This window comes from Poecilia latipinna, unplaced genomic scaffold, assembly GCF_001443285.1.
Source record: "Poecilia latipinna isolate Pla-1442-1.1 unplaced genomic scaffold, P_latipinna-1.0 Scaffold875, whole genome shotgun sequence".
Lineage (NCBI taxonomy): Eukaryota > Metazoa > Chordata > Actinopteri > Cyprinodontiformes > Poeciliidae > Poecilia > Poecilia latipinna.
Genome location: NW_015113491.1, coordinates 201,517 through 220,987, shown reverse-complemented (window position 1 = coordinate 220,987; position 19,471 = coordinate 201,517). Strand labels below are relative to the sequence as shown.

The window sequence follows — 19,471 nt, the reverse complement described above, 5'->3', positions numbered from 1 at the left end:
TCATGCTTCCTTAAACTGTATTGTTTGCTCTACATGTTGGGCTAATATGTTTAATCTCCCTGTTGTCGTCCTCAGATCTTCACCTGCACTCCTTTGTTGTTGTTGTTGTTGTTTTTTCAGCCCAGCTGAACTTGTAGTTTCCATTTTTCATGTCTGTCGTTGTTGCTCTGCTAGAAAATGTAATGTCTCGTATATCGGAAGGGATTTTTATTCAGACCAGAGAGAATTCATTGACCTGGCTCTCAGCAGTGAAATAAAGTTGAACTTGACCTCATGCTTCACAGACAGAAAAAGGAGATGCAGAAAGATGAACTTATCATCCAAGGCGCTTTCCACTTTGTTTCTAAATGCTGCTGGCAGAGATTCCTAACTCCAAGCAGCATGAGTGCATCCAGCTCTTAACCTTTAATGTTGAAAGGATTGCAAAGCGTGCTATTTGCATTTTGACCCAGTGCATTTACATAAAAATTCCTTGTACACAGACGTTTCTTTGGGTTTTATTGGGTATTATTGGGTTTCTAAAGCTTCAGGGTAAAAGCTGTGTAAGATGCATCTTGAACTAATTGCTTTGATTGCATGTTCAGCCATTACCATCCACTTGTAATATTTAACATGATTTATATTTCAGTTGCAGTAAATGTTTGACTCCTCAGGATCTAATTGCTGAGGTTCTGGTGACGCGTCCTGTAATTTACGCGAACAGATTAAGATACGTTCCTTACAGAAATCCAGCGGCTGCTATAATTATGTTGTCTTTAGTTTGGTTGGATCTTGTAGTAAACTTGAGTAAAATATGTAATGTAGGTTATCGTGGGTTCCTGTACATTTTCTCCTTTGGCTTAGTGGAAGTGCAGTCTTTTGCAGAGTGTGTGCATAGTGGCCATTGTGATTGAGTGCATCGCTTATTGTTTCCTGGTAAAAATTGTTTCCTGTGGTTCTGGTTCTTGGGTCTTGGACTACTCCGTTGGTCATTCATTTGCCTCCTCTGTCAGAAGTCAGGCACCGGCTGATGCACGATTCCTCCAGACCTCGTGTGTAATTCGGTGGAACTCCAGTGCAAACAAATCTGATCAAGAACCATCTCTGCATTCTTGCTCACATGCCAGGATGAGCACACACACACATACACAGCTGACAATTCATAATGCACATTTTGCTGTACTGCCGTAGTAGAAATAGGGGTGGAATGTTGTCGAAGAAATTAAGAAACAATAAAGGAACACTAGTCATCCATAACTAAGTCTTAATAAAGTCAGAGGGAAGGAAGTAGGAACTTTATAATACACACACCACTGAGCATGAAGGACTGCATTAACATACACACAGTGACGGCATAAATGACCTTCATACACGTGCACAAACTCCCAGCACACACTTCTAACCCTGTTCACCATTTTCTGCTTCTTGCATAGTCAAACTCACACATTTTCATGCATGATAGTGTTGTTTTGTCACACACAAACCTACATGCACACACGCGCCTCTGGAGGTCAATAAATCCAGCCATTAGCATTGAGATGTTCTCCATCATAGTCACTGTTGTGGAGCTGCTGCTATGAATTCATTTCATGCCTGGCTTACTGCATATTTGACCTTGGTGAGCTTATCATGTGTTTTCAAACACCCTAAACGTCACAATAAGGTCAGCACACCAACATGTCTCAATTTAGGTGAAGAAAAAAACATGCATTTGCAATTCATGAAGCAGACTGCCTAACAAATGATGATGGTCAGCAGGCTGGTGGATGTGAAGGAGTCGTGCAGCTGTTGCATCCTCTCTTACTGGAATCTGACCCACAGCTGTTGTTACATTAGATCTAGCAGGTTGGCAATGCAGCAGAGCTGTGGGGTTGCAACATTCAGATTGAAGATGTAATGAATGTAAGGTTGTGCTTTAAAGGTTCAGGTGAAGTCTGACGCCGCACCCTGCAGCTTTCTGCACCGTGAGTTTAGGAGTACCATAAATGATGATGTGTGAAAAAAATGGAGCTCCTCTGGTTTCTCCCAGTGTCAATCATTGTTGTGTAAGCGCTGCTCACACCCCCCCATTACGCTCTGCTGCACTACAACTGGTTCACCACAGATAAAAGAAAAAAGGCTTAAAATGTGAGACTAAGGGAAGGTGATTCTTGAAAATGAATTTTAAAAATCTGTTTGGAAGCAGCAGTCTCACCTCAGGAGGACTGACCTGCTGCTCTGGAAACATAACTTAGAAAAAGTTTAATAATACAGAGAAGCTGAAACTGTGCATATGGGAAAAACACACAGCATAATTGAGAATCAACTAACACTGCTTTGATCTAAAAGGCCAAAGAGAGGTCATCACAAAAGCATACCCATTTATAAGTAGTTAACTTTAATTTAAAGACGTTTCATAAAGCTAGACTTCTTCAGGAGTTAAAGCCCTGAGACAAAACAATAAAGCTGCTGTTTTAATGGTTTTATTGAAGCCATTTGGATCCTACAGAGAACAAACCTGCTGACCCAACACTGGACACAAACTCTTGCTTTGGTGCCAAATAAAATGAAAGAAAGTTCAGAAGATTTGAATCAGAGAACTTTTCCCCCAGTGAGCAAGCTGACCTTTTTTAAACTTCCTGCTCTTTCCTCTGCAGTCACACTCTTCCCCCCCTCATGTCTCACTCTCTTCTTGCTCTTGTAATGTTTCTCATAACTACCTCTGACTACTATCATAGCTACCTTTACCACTACTATCATGTCTCACTAACTGCTTCTGTCATTTTTAGATTTATTTTAGACATTTATTACTTTATCACTTCTCTTCTAACAAACCACAATTTTCTGGATTCTCTTGTTTAAGCCAGATTATCCTTAATTTATCACAGGAAACTGGTGTTTCTATTGATTAATTGTAGAAGCTACCTCAGGTCACTAATAAGCCGACAGAAGTTAAGATGTAATTAGCTCTACTAAGGATTCATGGAGTCATGCATTTTCACATCACATCTTTTTCCTTCTTGAGACAAAGACGACGACACACTTTCCATTTATCCAGTCTGTGAGCTGACTGGATGTCAGTCACCATAAGACCTCAGCAGTGAACAGAATCTCATTTTATTTATTAAACACAAACTGGGATTCTGACACCTCTATTAGAGACTCATGTCTTCTTAGCTGTTTCTGAACTTTGTGTTGGTTTTCTTCCATTTCTGTTTTACTGTAATGTTTATCTGCAGTTCATGTTTTACGTCTCAAAATAAAATGATAATATTCTTGTGTCATTGTGTGAGCAGATGGAAGCCAGCCGTCTCTTGCCCAGCCATCCCTGACATTACAGAGTTTTCCTTACGGAGGCTGTGAGTCTGTGGAGCTCTCCTACCAGAGCGGTACGTCAACTGGATCCTTCACCTTACAAAGTTTCTTCAGACATTTGTTTTCAATCTGGGCTGAACTGAATTCATGTAACAGCACCTCATCCCCACTGGTGCTTTTTGGTGAGAAATGGCAGCCATATTGGAACTGAACTTTGGGTTTCTTGGTGAGCTCAAAGTTTAATGGTCAAAATTCAGGCTTCAGCTGTTATTTTTGTTGCATTTCCAACCAGGAAGTCGTTTTTCAGAGTGTAACCACCATAAATCCACACAAACAATGGAGCTACTTTTACCGGCCTGAATGTTTGTCCACGTTTAATTTGATATGAATTTTAGCTGCTTCTAAGGAACCCTTGACAGGCTGGTTAGGGTCCATTAAAGCCAAAGGAGTTGATCCAAAAGAAACAACTTTGTTTTTCACACTTTGTTCAACGAGTTCTGTCCAGATTATTTTAACAGTTTGTGTGAAAAATGGCTTTGATCCCACAGGTCAGTTCCAGGCGGGCCAGTTCCAGCCAGCTATTCGAGTTGCAGATCTCCTGCAGCACATCACACAGATGAAATGTGGACAAGGATATGGGTTTAAGGAAGAATATGAGGTAAACACACACAAACAAACCGACTCACGAAGCAAAGCATGTAGACGAGGTAAAGCAATAATCAGCTTTCCAGTTATGGAATTAGCTTTCCACGTATGGGAAGCTAAATATTGCTGCCAAAAAAAGCTTTTTATGCTTTCTTTAGGTCATATGAATGCAGATATGAGGGAGACGCATCAGGTTAAATGTTTTTAATGTTTTAAGAAGCATTAGCTCACTCTTGGCGTAGTTACACCACATTAAGGATTGTTTTTGTCTTTTTCTGCCTTTATTCTTCAATGTTGTAACATTTTCCCATGGAACATGCTTCATTATTAAAGGGGAAAATAATGAACATAAACTACAAAAATGTTGTTAGTGAGTTTGAAGAGTGCTAGTTACAGCCAGAAAATCCTGCTTCAACTTTCCTCTTTCAAACCCATTAGAAACTGGGACAAAACCCAAAGCTAGCAAAAACGTATCCCCTCGTTTTGAAGCACAAAGATAAATCCATGTTAGAAGTTATGCTTTTTTAATCTGTTAGTTTCATAAAGCTTGAAATACTGATTCTCCACAGACTCGCACTACATTCTCAATTGAACATGTTCTAATCAGTGATGATGCAGTTGCTGAAATAAAACAAATACGGGGGAAACTTTGATGCAGTGAAATCAGAACCTGGTGGGGAATGAAAGGACCAGATATTCAGAACCTGTCCTGGTTCAGTGGGCTCAGTGGGGAACCCACTGTCACTCAAAAAGTCCGAGGGAAACACAGACCAGAACTTAAGCCTTAAAAAAGATGTGCAGGTTGCAGTGTCTTTATTTGACACACGGCCCTGTACTTTTGTGTCATTAAAGAAAAGTCTAAAGCAAAAATACAACAGGTCATTTAGAGTTTGGGTGTTTGCACTGCGAGTTAAAGAGCTTTGAATCGCTCAGGTGTTTTCACCTGTTCTACCAAATTCCTTTTACTGACAGGGAAAAGTTGATATCAGAATTCACAGGACAGTTTCCACAATAAGCAACACTTTTTATGGGATGTGTTGGTAAGTTTATGGGACTCTGAACACTTTGTTGGATGAAGTGACAAATTAAAACTTAAGACCGAAATGGAGGAAAACAAATGTAGTGAATAAAACATGAATGTTCCCTCAAATGGAGGCTGCTTATGAAAAGCTGAAGTGTACAATGTAAAAATAAAAAGTCTTTCTTTTCTTCCTGATGTTTAATTAGAACTCAGTTAGCATTCAATCAATTACTTTAAAATAAAATTAAAAAACAATTTTTGAATCGAGACCTTGGTAATTATTATTATTTTGTCAACATTTTGCAGCATTAAGTCGTTGAGTTGAGTTGATGAAGGCGACAGCTGCCATGTGAGACAAAGGGGTCATATTTATTATTAATATATGACCATGCTGATACAGAACAAATTAACTGTGAGCTTCATTTTCAGCTTTTCCTTCCTCCTCTTTCAGTGTTATCAACATTAAACTAATTAATTTAATGCACCATTTATTATGGAACATTTTTCAAATTATTCCATTGTCTTATTTAACTTATTTACTTTTCTTCTTTCCTCTAATTATTATTCTGCTTGGCTATCCCTCCTTCCTCTGTCCTTTAAAATCTATCCTGATTTATTTCTTTGTCTCTGAAGATAAATGTGAGGACAGGCACCAGGAAGGCTCTGTTTTCGTCTCCTTCAGCCTCCCATTCTCAGAAGAATGAATATTTTCTATTACCGACTCTGCATGCGTGTTGAAAATTGTCCCTCCGTGATACTGCGACTTATATTTTCATTTGCTTCCTGTCATTTCGCTTCAAACCCACTGATACGTTTCAGGGGAGAGAAAATGTGATTTATTCTTGAGTGTGTGTGAATCTGTGTGTAACGAGGGGACACACACACGCGCGCGCAGAGGGGGACTTCTTCTTTTATGATTCCACTTGTCTCCAGCAGCAACTGATTTGATCCACATTAGAAGACTTTGGAAGTTTATCTTCTCAACATTTTGTTCAACATACTGTCTGCTCTATTTGCTGGAAATGTACATCCAGGCTTATTTCCTCACATCTAAAGCTCCTGTGTGGTGAATTAGCGTCCACCACCACGGCTGCTATGAGCAGCTTTTACTGAGTCTTTTTCAGTGTGAATGGACAGACACTGCATTGTGAATATTCAGGGATGGAAAGTATGAAAAGAGTATGACATATTCTAAAAATTTGTTTTTTTTCCCAACATTCTCATTTCTAAAGCATAAAAGTCAAAATTTCTGTTTTAGTTTTAATATTTCAAAATATAGTTCATCCAGAAATCCTCAGATGTTTAAATAACTATTGTAATTATAAAGGGCCCTAACAGCAACAAAAAGGAGAAATACATAAAAACCCACAATACTATAAGGAATTACAGTTGCCCTCTGCCTGGCTGTGATTTAGGCTATTAACTCCAATTTAATTCACAGAAAATCCAACTAGTCCCAATCTTTTTGTAGAGAATATCTAAAATATGCAAAAGAAGATGTAGCTTAAGAAACTGATTCGGAAAATGCTGGCTCTTGATTGGCTGGCGTTTGCAAACCAGCCAATCAAGAAACTCCATTCATTCATTCAGAGGGTAAAAAGTTATTTTTCTTACAGAGTGGTGGTAATAAATAGATTAAAGATATTTTATAAGGTTAATTTTTGTTAGGTGGTCTGTGTTATATCAACATTGCACTGGTTGGTCCTTTGAGTTTAGGAACCTTTTTGAACCTAAATGGTCCATCAGTCACTTTAGTATGAATGTTAGAGACAAAGTCAACAAAACAAGGCAATAATATTTCTATGAAAACAGATCGAAAAACGTTTAACTTTTCATCTGTCTTTAAGAGATTCAGGTGGCGCCTGGGTGCTCAGATGTAGAATATAAAGAAAAAAGGGGTTTGAGGCTTTTAGACAACTTTTTTCCTTCTGAACTTTAGGGCAAGAAACAGCAAGTGAACTGATGTGAATAAATGACCATGAGGGGAGAAGAAAATGTCCTTTTGCCTCATAAATGTAGCCCACACCTCAGCACAGCAGCAGTGCTTCTCTTATGTATTTATGTATATGGTCACATTTCGGTCCCCAGTGCAGTGGCTGCCTCTGTCTGCTTACACACCCCATATGGCGTCTTTTTGTCCCCGTCTCTGTGTGTGATGTGACCTACTGTGTTGAAACCGATTAACCTCACTAACATTGACAGCAGCCACATTGTCAACATTTTGCTCCCCAGTGGGAGTACACTTCTTCCATTTCAAGTAAAACCCAACTTATTTTTTAAATGTGGCACCTGAAACAAATCAAGCAGCCATTAGGTTATTGCAGTGTGCCATTTGGATGAGCTGCAGCTTCAACATTTTGGTACATTTCTTCTTTTTTTCCTTCTTTTACTGTCTGAATGTTCAGTTCTCTACCTCTTAGAGTTGGAAGACATGTCAAAATATGTGGCTTGATTGGGTATAGTGCTGTGTGACATTTGGTGGAAGGAGATTGCCCATATTTCCATCTCTATATGTAGTTTCTTCATTATTTTGTTTATTTTCAACCCATCAAAAACATGCCTGGAATGTTGTCTTGGTTCGTTCATGCATGTTTGAGAAATCCTTTAATCTCCATGGCAACCATGCAGCTGAAAAACACCCGAGTGGACCTAGCTCTGCTTTTAAGGACGAAGCTCCACCCCAGAGCTGCCTTCCCCTGCGACCGCCCCACTCAGCTCCTAAAGACTAGCCAACAGCAATTAGCAAACACCTGGTGGAACTGCACATCCACTGAGCTTATTCTACGAGCTACTTCTGAGTGCAACACTGGTAAAAACATTGTTAAAGGGTTAATCAAGGACTTCCTGGAGGCAGAGTTTCAGAAAGAGCAGTTTTTAAAGAGACATGATCAAAGTGTTAAATTACAAAGTAACATTTCTCTTAAGTCAAATTTGACATATTTAGTGTTTTTATGACAACTGAAGTGTTTTGCAGGCATATAGATCCATTTTATAGTACAATCAAGTGACTGTTACCTACAGTTGGTTTTATATACAGCATAAAAATGATGTGTATATCAAACATGACTTAAAGGAAATTTGACTTAGCCCAGGTGTTTGCTAAGTGCTGCAGCCACTAGTCTAGTCCAACTTGCTTTCTTATCATTTTTGTACAGCACTTTGGTGCCGTTTTAAACCTGTTTTTAAAGTGCTATATAAATAAATTTGACACCAACACTGGAGGAGCTGAGTGAGGAAGCAGAGAGGGAGGCATTAAAGTGCTGTTGCCTGTCGCAGGAAGCAATTAATCAATTAACCGCATGATAAATTAAAATGAGATTGATCGTTTTCTGTTGCTTACAGAGACAACATAATCCATTTTATTTAGGATTTTGATCATGTTTGTTTTTATTTCCGTTTAATGAATTGCATTTTGTGGCTGCGTTAAAATATCTTCCAGTTCAGCATAAGGTGATGTTTACAAAAGTATTTATTGATCTTTGAGAAGGTGAACTGGTATTCTTATGCCATTATCAATTAAATGTTGTCTCAGAACAACAATATTATTGTGTATTGAAATAATTACAGTTTATAGTCCAGCTAAATGTGTTGTTGTGACAAACCCGGTTAGGTTAAACATTCACATAGTTAAAAACACACACAGACCTTTAACGTTGTTCTGCCTATTTTTGTTTTAGGATAGAAACAAATCTACAGTATTTAACGTTGGACACACAAAAATATCCAAACTCCAAATTCCATGTGCCAGAATCAATTTTCTGCTTGACTAAGCGATATGTTTAGGTGTCTATTTTTCTGTCTCGTTGCATTTATTGTGTGTGTGTGTGTGCATGTAGGTCAGATCACTGTCTGAAAGTGAAAGCTGTTGTCTGGCCTTCTTAAGCCCTTAATGGACTCAAAACGGGGCTGTTCACTTGTCCCTACTGGGAGATTTTCAGCATACGAGTGACCTGAGAGCGTTGGAGGAGTTGTTCTAAAATAGTTCAGCGTCCATATGGCAACCTTTGAGAGTTGGGGTTTAGTTGCTCCACAGATGCTTGCAAAGGACGTTTTTGTCATATCCTCTTCCACTCAAAGTGCATTCAACAAAAATAATAAATGCGTATATGATCCAACATACATTGAATGGGGTGTTAGTACAGTAGTTTGTTCACCAAAGTGCATGATGAAGAATGCATAAAGCAGAAACCCACATTAGAGCGGCTCATGCATGTTTTGTCCTTGCTGCGTCTGAAATGCTTGTCACACAGGCCAGGCCTCAGCAGGGAGCGCAGACAATCTGCCTTTTCTCCTCTAACAAAGGAATGAGTAAATATTCTTTCACTGGAACCCAGGAGGACAATAAATACTAACTTTGTTCTCGTTTTGTACCTTTTTTTCACTGTACAATTTGAAAACACAACATTTTGCCAAGTATTTTGGTTTAGTTTTTAGTGCAAATAACTCAGATAAAACTAACTTTTCAACATGAGCTTGTTTTACATGAATAATTGCTTAACATTGATAAAATGTACTAGTTCCACTAGCAGATTATTTTTTTATTACATAGGAAAGATTTCTTGTTATAAGTGAAATATTTACTTATTATTGACCTAAGACAATCTCCTTTAGCTTGTGAAAAAGTTACCTGTAAGTTAGTTTTGTCTTAATTCAAGTGTAATAAGATTTTTGCGATAGGAACTAAACCACAATGCTTGGTAAGATTTTTTTTTCTGCTTACTGCTGTTTGGGTTTTGGCAAAAAGTGAGAGCAGGTTTCCACTGCCCAGGCTGGAAGAGGGAACTGGTGCCGTTTTTTCTTTTTTGTTTTTGTTTTTTGAGTTCACAAACATCCCAGAAGATGCCTGACTTCTCTGAACTACTCCTGATTTACCTCTGAATGAAATGTTTTCATAAGATTAATCAGATTGCCATTGTAGAGAGAGTTTAAGCCCCATTTTGGTGTCACCAGAGTGATGCCTCTTCATACATATTCATGTTGCAGTTTCAACTCACGCCAGCCAGAGTGTTGCTGCATGAGCTCCGGGGTTCCCACCATATGTGCATGCATATTATTGTGTGTTCCTTCTTGGTTTCATGACAGTTTGTGTTTGTGCACACATGAACCCATGCATGTCTACGTGTGCCTCTGCAGGCCCTGGCGGAGGGACAGACAGCACCTTGGGAGACAGCCAAGAAGGACGAGAATCGCAACAAGAACCGCTATGGCAACATCATCGCATGTGAGTACTGCACTGACTTTAGTGAAGACTGTTTTTTTGTTTTTGTCTGTTTTACAGAGAGCCTTAAATTATGTTAAGGTTTGATTGTGTTTCAGGCCAGATGGGTGTGGTTTAATATGGTTTCTTTATCTCAACAGTTAATTTTGCTCTTTTTACTGTAGCAGAGTTCAAATTATCACAGCTGTTAATTTCCTTTAGTCACAGTTAATAAAGGGACTAACAATTACTTAAAGAAAATAATAACACCTGTAAGTATTACCAAGCTTCCCTTACGTGTGACATCATTTCACAGTGTGGATCTACACACTGTGATCTACAATAGCTGTCTAGTAAAAGTTGCATCTAATCAAGGTCCCAGAGTCTGGAGCGAGAGTGGAAAGGCATTTGAAGTCCAGCGTGACGTTTGCACAGTCAGTGGTGATTTGAGGTGCCATGTCGTCTGCTGGTTCTGGTCCACTGGGTTTTCTGGACTCCACAGTCAACACAGCCATCTGCCAGGATTTTTAGAACACTACAAGTTTCCTTCTGCTGACAAGCTTTATGGAGATGCTGGTTTTGTTTTCCAGCAGGACTTTGTACTGACCCACATTGCCAAACGCACTGAAAGCTGGTCCAATGATCATAGTGCTATTTTCAGCTAACTGACCCGACCAGAACCCAAAGAGAATCCATGAGGCATTCTGCAGGGGAATATGAGACACTATACCCATGACATTCTGAAAATATTATTTTTTGCAATATTCTCATTTTCTAAGACACAGAGATGCTTTATTATCTTCTAGCCTTTGTGAAGATTTGAGTATTGTAGAGCTCATGTGTTTATTTACTCAATAATTTATTTTCCTAAAAGTCTTTTTGAATTGTTCTTTATTAAAATGCAGTTAATTCATTACAGACCCTGCAAATAAGTCAATTTCTTTTCTAATCGAGTCCCACAACTAATAAAATAGTTATTGGACAAAAATATCTGCCATATCTGGGATGCACGAAGATGCATTATTGGAGATCCTTCCTTCCATGCTCAAATATTTTTATTCATTTATGTATTTATATTCTAAAACAACATACACATCCTGTACAATTTTTGAAATAGTCCCACATTTCTTTTGATCTGAATTTTTCCTCATTTTTAAATTTTAATATTCAGAGATAAATTGTGATGTGCGTACAATAACATACATTTCTATTCTATTCTATTATAATCTACAACAATATGAATGTTTCATGTTTGTCTATGAAAGAAAGAATTGAAACTGTTCATTAGAAAAAACTGATTCCCTGGCTTTGCTGCCTACCTTCTGTCTTAATGCACTTTTAAACACCATTGATACTTGGATTTCAAACTTGTGTAAGTCTAATACAGGAAACCTAGTAATAAGGAATTGCTTTCAGTTTGCAGAGGGATTTTCTTTCAATCCTGCCTAATGATCAAAGGCTGCAGCTGCTATTTTATTCACAGAGACTTTTGTCAAAATGAGCCTTCATTTCTGTGCAAAGACGGACTGCAGTAATGATATTCGGAGCGAGGACTGCATGTAAGATTAGTGTGTGTGTGTGTGTGTGTGTGTGTGTGTGTGTGGTTGTTGGTGTGCATTAGCATTTGAATATAACGGTGTGTCCTTTTCCATGCACCAGCGATGTCCGTCTGATTGAACGTTCAGTCGTTGCCTGCTTGTTATCTTGCATAAGGAAACCTCATGTCTCTATTACACTGGAACAACAACGGATTGTTTGATTTAAGTTTTAAAAGGTTTTATGGTTTACTTGTTTGCCAGCATAAGCAGCATGATCCATATGCATAGCATTTTAGGCTTCATATTTTACGGTTAGTGCGTATTAGTGTCCACAGGCCTGGGACTGTGGACATATTTCATTATGAGGGTTTAGATGTCACGGCAAAGACACTGCACTAACCTGAAGGCTTTAATATGAAACTTAGCGCCAGAATGAAATAGCCTGTCAAAGACTTGATAGCCAACAGGAATTATGATAAATTTGCTATTAGTACAAATCCTTTAATTACAAGGGCCTAGTAATGGAAACTGTCCATCTTGCTTGCTGTGATTGTACAAAGGCTAATTTTCTTGAGAAAATGTTTTAAAAGGCCCTGGGGCAAACGAGTTTGTGCCGTGTCTTTATTAGAACATGTAAATGTGGTGAGACAGGAGGGTTGACTGTCTCCAGCTCTCAGAATGGATGCAAGCTTTTTTCCTCGTATGCAAGGCTAAAATCACCTCTCCATGTCTGGTCTTAAGCCGTAAGAGGTAAACTGTCCTGTTTTCACATGAAAAGTGCATCAAAACATTTCTTGCCTAATGAAACGGTGAGTGGGCTCTTTGATTCCACGGTGAGGTTAATCAGAGGAGGCCTGCTCTTGTATGTGCAGGCTGCATCATAAAGTGTTGATGCAAACAGATTTGACTGAAGCTTGAACTGGTCTATGTGATTTATGATCAGAAGCCAATTTCACCATCCATATTTATAGTTAGCTGATTTAAAATTATGCAAAGAGTTTTGTACTGTTGTCTGTTCTTTTAAAGGGGCAGTATTGTGTAAAATATATATATTTTTATTTAGCTTTATTCCATGTTATAATGTTATTCCCTCATCAAAAGCATTTGACTATTTCATGCATGTTTAAGAACTATTTGAATGTCCTGTTTGGGTTTGTGAAACGCTCTGGGGAACTAAGCGCCGCCTCCAAACTGCCCCTCCTCCACTCAGCTCCTTCAAAATAGCAGCAGCAGCAGTTAGCAAACACCTAGTGGAAGTGCGCTCATTGTATGAACTATTTCGCAGTCCAGTGCTCAGATGTAGGTTTGTAAACACTTAATAGAGGAATGTTGATGTGAGGACGTCAACATGAGGCAGAGTGTCGGAGAGAACAGGAGCTTCTTAAAGAGACAGAGGTTCAATTTCAAGGGATCAAACTTGACTCAAAGTCATGTTTGATAAACAACATTTTTGTAACAGCGGAAGCCGGCATACTTACTTGATTGTTCTATAAAATGATACTATGTGGCTGGAAATACGTGGTAAATTCTGCCCCTCTGAAGGTTTTCATTTTGAGTAAAGACTCTTTAGGATGAGAATGAACACCGACTAACACAGACTTTGACAGAATGAGATGTGACAGTTTGGTATGAATAGATGCAGTGTTGCATCTCGACTGTTTAGAAACTGCAGAGAAAGGAGACATCTGTTTTGTTTAAATTTATAGTCAAACACCGACTTCATATCCAAGTCAGTGTCAGAAACACCAGCGAACTTGCCCTTGTTCTCATGCTCCTTCGTATTCAAGCCAGTTCTCTGTTCTACTGTATCTATATCTGCTCTGACAAAAACATGGCAACGCAAAATGAAAATATGTTGGTGAATCCACATGCATAACTTTAAGGAGTGTGTAAATGATTGGATTCGGAGTGATGGTGTTACTCAAAGCTGTGTTTCCATTACTAATGTGTGCAAAACTTTGTCAATGTTTTGCTGATGTCGAAAAAACACAATTTCTGTGTTTCCATTAAATAAGAAATGCAATTAAAGTGACACGTTAACGAGTCTTTTTTGTGTAATAAACCATTAAAATCATTCCACGTTGTGATCCTCCAACTACTTCCTGTCGTCTTTTTCTTTTAGGTTTGCGCTAGCAGCACCGTCTAGTTGCTGATCATGTGACTCGTGATGTGAAAAACTGTTTTCTTTGTAGTTGATATGATATGGTTAATGGAAACGCAGCTGCAGCTGGTGTAGAATCCAACATTTATGGAAAACAAGGTGACCAGACACAGAAGATGACTTGTTTAGGCTTTAGGCAGCATTAGCAGGATTTAATGCAGTTTGATAGGCGTCATGTTTGGGTTTCTATGACACAGTGTTGGGACTGTGAAACCCCTTGTTCTTTATGTGGGATGGAGAGATGTCACAGTATCCTGACGCTGAAACTAACGGATACATGAAGACTCCTCACAAGGCTTTTAATATTCTACTTGCCTCCCATGGAGGTTGGTTGTATTTCCAAGCATAAGAGAATTTCTTGACATCTGGAGCTTTTATCCAGACACAGGCATCAGAGGCTTTTTTAAGACATTATTGTTATTTTTTAATGTCAGTAACATCCAGCCATCTACTAATTTGTGATGAAACATATTGAAGATAAAATTGACCTGTCATTTTCCACTTAAATCTCTTTAGTGGGGACTTTTAAGGAAATTTTGTATGATATTGTAAAAATATCTTAAAACAGTTAGAAAATCTGTCTGTTTCGGGACAAGAAGAGATTCTAGTGATATGTGGTATTGGATAAAGTCTGATGTTGCATCTTGGGTAAATTTGGTCTCCATGTATCCACATCACCTCTAAGCCAGGCAAACGCTGAGTGAGCCCGAGCTGAGAGCTGCAGACGGACCTAAATGTTTGGCCCGGCTCTGTGAGATTTTAAACTCTCAGAATGTGACCCTCCCTCGTTTGGACTGACTGTTCCATCCGTGTGAGGGTATTTCACATCCTGCCATTTCTCTGCAATGCTTCTCACACACGCTAATGCAAACTTGTGCCACCTCTCGCTCTCCCTCCCTCTGGCTCTCTCTGGAACAGTTTGGAAAGGGCTGATTTGAGTTGAAGTGTTAACACACTCTTCCTCCGGCCATCTGCCAAACACAAACGCTTGATGCCATGTTTGAGATCCCCTCAGCACACTGAATAAATGTTAATCTACCAGCCTCCTGTCCTCCATTCTTTTCCGTCCAACTCCTTTCTCTCCCTCCTCAAACGTTGCTCTTCTTTTCATCTTGTTCCCATTTCTTTTGTTCTTTTCTTCTTTTTGATCTGCTCTTTCTTTTTCCCCTTCTTGTTTTTTTTTATGAAGCTGCTTTGTTACCCTTACATGTCCTGCTTTTATTCATGCCTGACACCTTTTCTTTTCTTCTTTCACTTCTTCCCTCTTTCTGTCCATCTGTTCATGCTCTCCTACTGCCTCTGACAGTTTATGGGTTGAGGCAAAGCGCACTAGTGTTTCCTCGTCTCAGGCATCTGTCTGCCTTGATTTCCTCCTTCTGCTCCTCCTTCCTCTCCTTTTTTCTTGGTTCTTTTCCTGCTCTGCTCTTAGTTCTTCAAGCATTCATTCCCATATGCTCATTTATAATTCAACAGAGGCTTTTCTTTGGAAATAAATTACATTTTTCCTTAATATTTACATATATGTAAAAAAGAAAAAAAAAGTTGAGTGCTTCTGGACTCCAGAGTGTTTTTACTTGCATAAAGTTTTGAGTGAGACTGAGACAAATCTTTGGCTGTGAACGATTTTTGGGAGTTTTGCTTCAGAATCAAAGTGTGTTTAAGAAAAACACTGTAAAGTTAAAACATGAGTGAAATTCTCCAACAAATTTCATATTAGTTGTACTATTGCAATGCTCTACGATTGGTTTAAGCCATTAAAAAAGAGGATGATCCCGGCTGACTTAATTAGCAGACAGTTGGTAATGTTGCTTACATAATTCCCAAAAGAATTATAAAATTTGTAGCTTTGCATTATATTATTTCTCCTTCCTTGCTTCAGCCATCTTCTGTTTTCTGGACCAGCAGTTAATCTGCAGGTGAGAGGAAGCAGGTAGATGAAGTCCTGGGATGGGATGAGAATTTAGGCTAAAATAGGAAAATGTCTCCCACCAGATGTGAGACGCTGAACTGGAGAACTCCTTCAGAGACGGACTGCAGCATCCGATGTGCACAAAGAAGCGTGACTGTAGATCCTTCCTCGTTTGTTCATATCCCTGTTATTGGCATAGCTTTTCTCATTTTGGACAACAATGTCCATGCACATGTTGTACATCTTTATATTATCCTACTCATTAACTTCCTGCTGGGATATATATTTCCTATGTGTGGAACAATAAAGGATATGTCTTTTCTATCCATCTCAGATCTGAAACTTAATGTTTTTTCATGTCAGCTCTCAGGCTTCAGTTGAAAAATAAAAATCAGCATCTATTGTAACGCTGCTGCTTGTTTTGTCACACATAGCTATCAAAATGTCCTAAAACCTTTAAAATAATCAAAATGAACTTTGGTTTGAGTCAGTTTATCCAGTGGGAAGGAACTGTAGAGTTTACATAGAGGAATATTTCACCATTCCTGTTTGCATGTCTCCTTACTGCTGGGTTTTCCTTGGAGATTTTTGTATGTTTGCCTAACATTTATAATATAACTCTGTTATTTTTATTAAGTGTTCATGGGCCTGAAACATGCTGTTCTGTAAAACATGATCAAATTCTCTGGAGCTGTTTATGATGGAATAACATCTCCTCTCTCTCATTCTCCTGTTTGATAGAAATTAATAAAAATTCAGGAACAATCTGCACATTTATAATGATCATTGATCGGATCATTGATTTTCTCATTCCTTGATCTTATATCCATTTCAGCAAACATTGCACAATAAAGCTCAGAAACATCAAACATTTCTGTTATTGAACAGAATATAGTTCCACCAAGCATGCAGTTTGTTTTAATGGCTCAAAGTCGATTGAATGCGCTAAACTTTGATTTCCTTGTTTCAAAGGCTCTGCCAACACAACGTCCCTCCCAGTTATGGATATCCATCCTCATATTTATTCCAAAGTAGTTCAGCCACCGCTGTACTTTTTCTCACTCCCAGAAGAGCTGAATGTGTATTCAGAAATAAAAATACACTTGAAGAAACGACTTGGATCAGAACTCAGGCTGATTGAATAGAAAGTATATATAGCTGTCTTTAATTTTACTGTCAAAACTTTATTTTTCTTTCTTCATGTCAGTGGTTCCGTTGTTTCTCTCTGCTTATGTTTTCTATTCATTGTCTGTGAAAAAAAAGCACAGATGAAAGTTCACCAAGCTGCTATAAACTGACACAGGAGGCAAAGAGTTCAAATTATTTTAATTCTGCATAAATATCCCTGACTTTCCAAGCGCTCTGTGATGTTTCTTTATCATGCCATGTTTAGAGAAAAAAAATAACTGCTAAAAAATGCACACAAAGGCTCAGTGTAAAAGTTATTCATTCTACTTTCTGTTACCAGTTTGACTTTTCTCTCATCTGTCGTTCTCCTGTCATCCACCGTTCCCCAGCTTCTTCACCTCCTCTCTTCTACATACAAACACAAACTTGCTCCTTTTGCTGTTCGCTGATTTCCCAAAGTGTTCTGGTCGGTGACATTCATTAAAGGGTCCGTTTTTGCTAAGCGGCGCCTCTCGGCACGCTCCCAGAGCAGCGCCGCCGTAATCAGATTCCTCTCTTGCATCTTGTTGCTTCTCATTACAGCGAAGGTTACGTGAATCATTGTTTGCTGCAGAAATAAGAGCAAATAAGAGGATGTGTGAAAGTGTCTGTGAATTTAAAAAAAGCATCAGTTTTTTAAACCACTGTTGCTTTGTGTAGATGTGTGCTAATTCTACTTGCAGCCGGAGACGGCGCCTCTTCCTCCTCTTTTCTTATCCTCTCTGGCTTCAATTCGCAGCACGTCTGCTGAGCTGCTCTGAAGTCCTGATGCCAACATCTTCTCTGAAGTGTTTGACCAAAGAACCACAACAAATATTAGCATCCTGAGCGGACAAACACACACACACACACACACACACACACACACGGTTAGAGAAGTAAGCACACACTCTGCACTCCATATAAACATGGGAGCTCCAGTGAATTGGGATGTCCTATCTGCCGTCCACATGCAAACACACTCAGACTTCTTCCTTTCTCCATATAACCAGCATGGTTAACATTAATAACTTTTAGCAGTTATTAATAAAGACGTTATTCTGTAAGGATGCAAAAGACCTGAACAGCTTTGTGTAAATCTAGTGGGATCTTTTACAGTGTCCCATTTTCATGCCAATAATAACCGTGGGAATTAATATCCTGCTTAATAACAGCCTCCACTTATCCCAGAGGATTTTCTTCTAGATTTTCTAACTTGGCTCCGGGGGATTTGTCATCGAGACCGCCCACTAATGATGGACATTATGCCCTGGCTCGTAGTTGGCGTTAGTTTATCCCAAAGCTGTTGCATGGATATTAAAGTAGCCTGTTTCATGTTGGTACCAAACTAGAAACACCATTTTTTTGTGTTTGTCTGCGAGAATGAATATGTGACTCTCCCAAGATGTTGTAATACCATAATATTATACATTTGTTTTATCCGTGACAACAGCATTCACAGTGAAATATTTTATTCTTTTCTAAATGATCAACATTTACCCTAACATTAGCTCCTTTAGTGGCTAAAAAAGACAAGTTTTCAGGGAGAAAACGGCCGTAATGACTGTTGGTTTTAACATGGTTTCTTAGGTTTTCTTAAAAAGTCATCAAATAACAAATATAGTGTCATATGAGACTTTAAAATCTTGAAGTGGGCCAACATTATCCATATTAGGTCGTATGTTTAGTAACATCTGACAGAAGAATAAAGTTATAAACTAATAACATTTTAATCTCACTACATTGTGTTTACACGTCCATGATGTTAAAGGAAAACACACAGACGTTAAACCTTCTCCATGAACCCATTAAAGATGAAGTTTTTCTGCTCCTGAAACTGTCTCCTTGTTAAAATCCAAACATTTATGTTTAGTTTTACTGATTTTATTCAACTGAAATCCCTTTTTTAAGACCCGCTATAAAACTTAAACAAATCCGTAGCTTATGATCCTTGTCAAAAGTATCGGCCGTGTTAGCAGTAATATGCCGACTGCTGCTCCACATCACACGGCCCAGCAGCTTTACTTTAATGTCACATTTTGAACCATTATGCCTCTGATTAGCTCAGTGATCTGTGTTTTCCTGATGACCAATCTGAGCTCTCTATAATAAAGTATTTACATCTAACCATATAAAGTTGTATGTAATTTAATAAAGAGGTGCCCATAATACTGCAGGTTCTTTATTGTAAGAAGTCTACACATTTTCATAATTTACATAATCCGCTATGTAATATGTTTTGGCTACACAGAACCATTATTAAGAAATGTCTTCTACCTTTCTTGTAAATTAACTGTGAAGACAGAAAACTCAGGCCCTTTATGTATCAGAGTTCTCACAGGGCAAAATGGAAATCAATAATATATACCGTAGTAAACTGGTGATCAAAATCAATAGATAATAATAATAATAATACAGTCATTTCACCAAACTCTGATTCAGAACAGCACAGCATTCTGGGGGATGAAGGCAGAGGAAAGACTTTAGCCGCTCAAGTTTAGCTAAGCAAGGTTGATGGAATCAACTCACTCTCTCTTTGGTTACCTAGCAACTCACTCTCTCTTTGGTTACCTAGCAACTC

The 19,471-nt window shown here is 38.6% G+C and overlaps 1 protein-coding gene across 1 annotated transcript in view; it reads left to right on the top strand.

The window, feature by feature from the left end:
- LOC106957106 (receptor-type tyrosine-protein phosphatase T-like) overlaps nt 1–19,471 on the top strand; it is an 80,451-nt gene that overhangs the window by 27,376 nt on the left and 33,604 nt on the right. Inside the window, exons 6-8 of the mRNA XM_015048330.1 lie at nt 3,255–3,347; nt 3,822–3,931; nt 10,073–10,160. Of these exons, the coding sequence (XP_014903816.1) occupies nt 3,255–3,347; nt 3,822–3,931; nt 10,073–10,160 (291 nt within the window). The remainder of the gene's footprint in view (nt 1–3,254; nt 3,348–3,821; nt 3,932–10,072; nt 10,161–19,471) is intronic.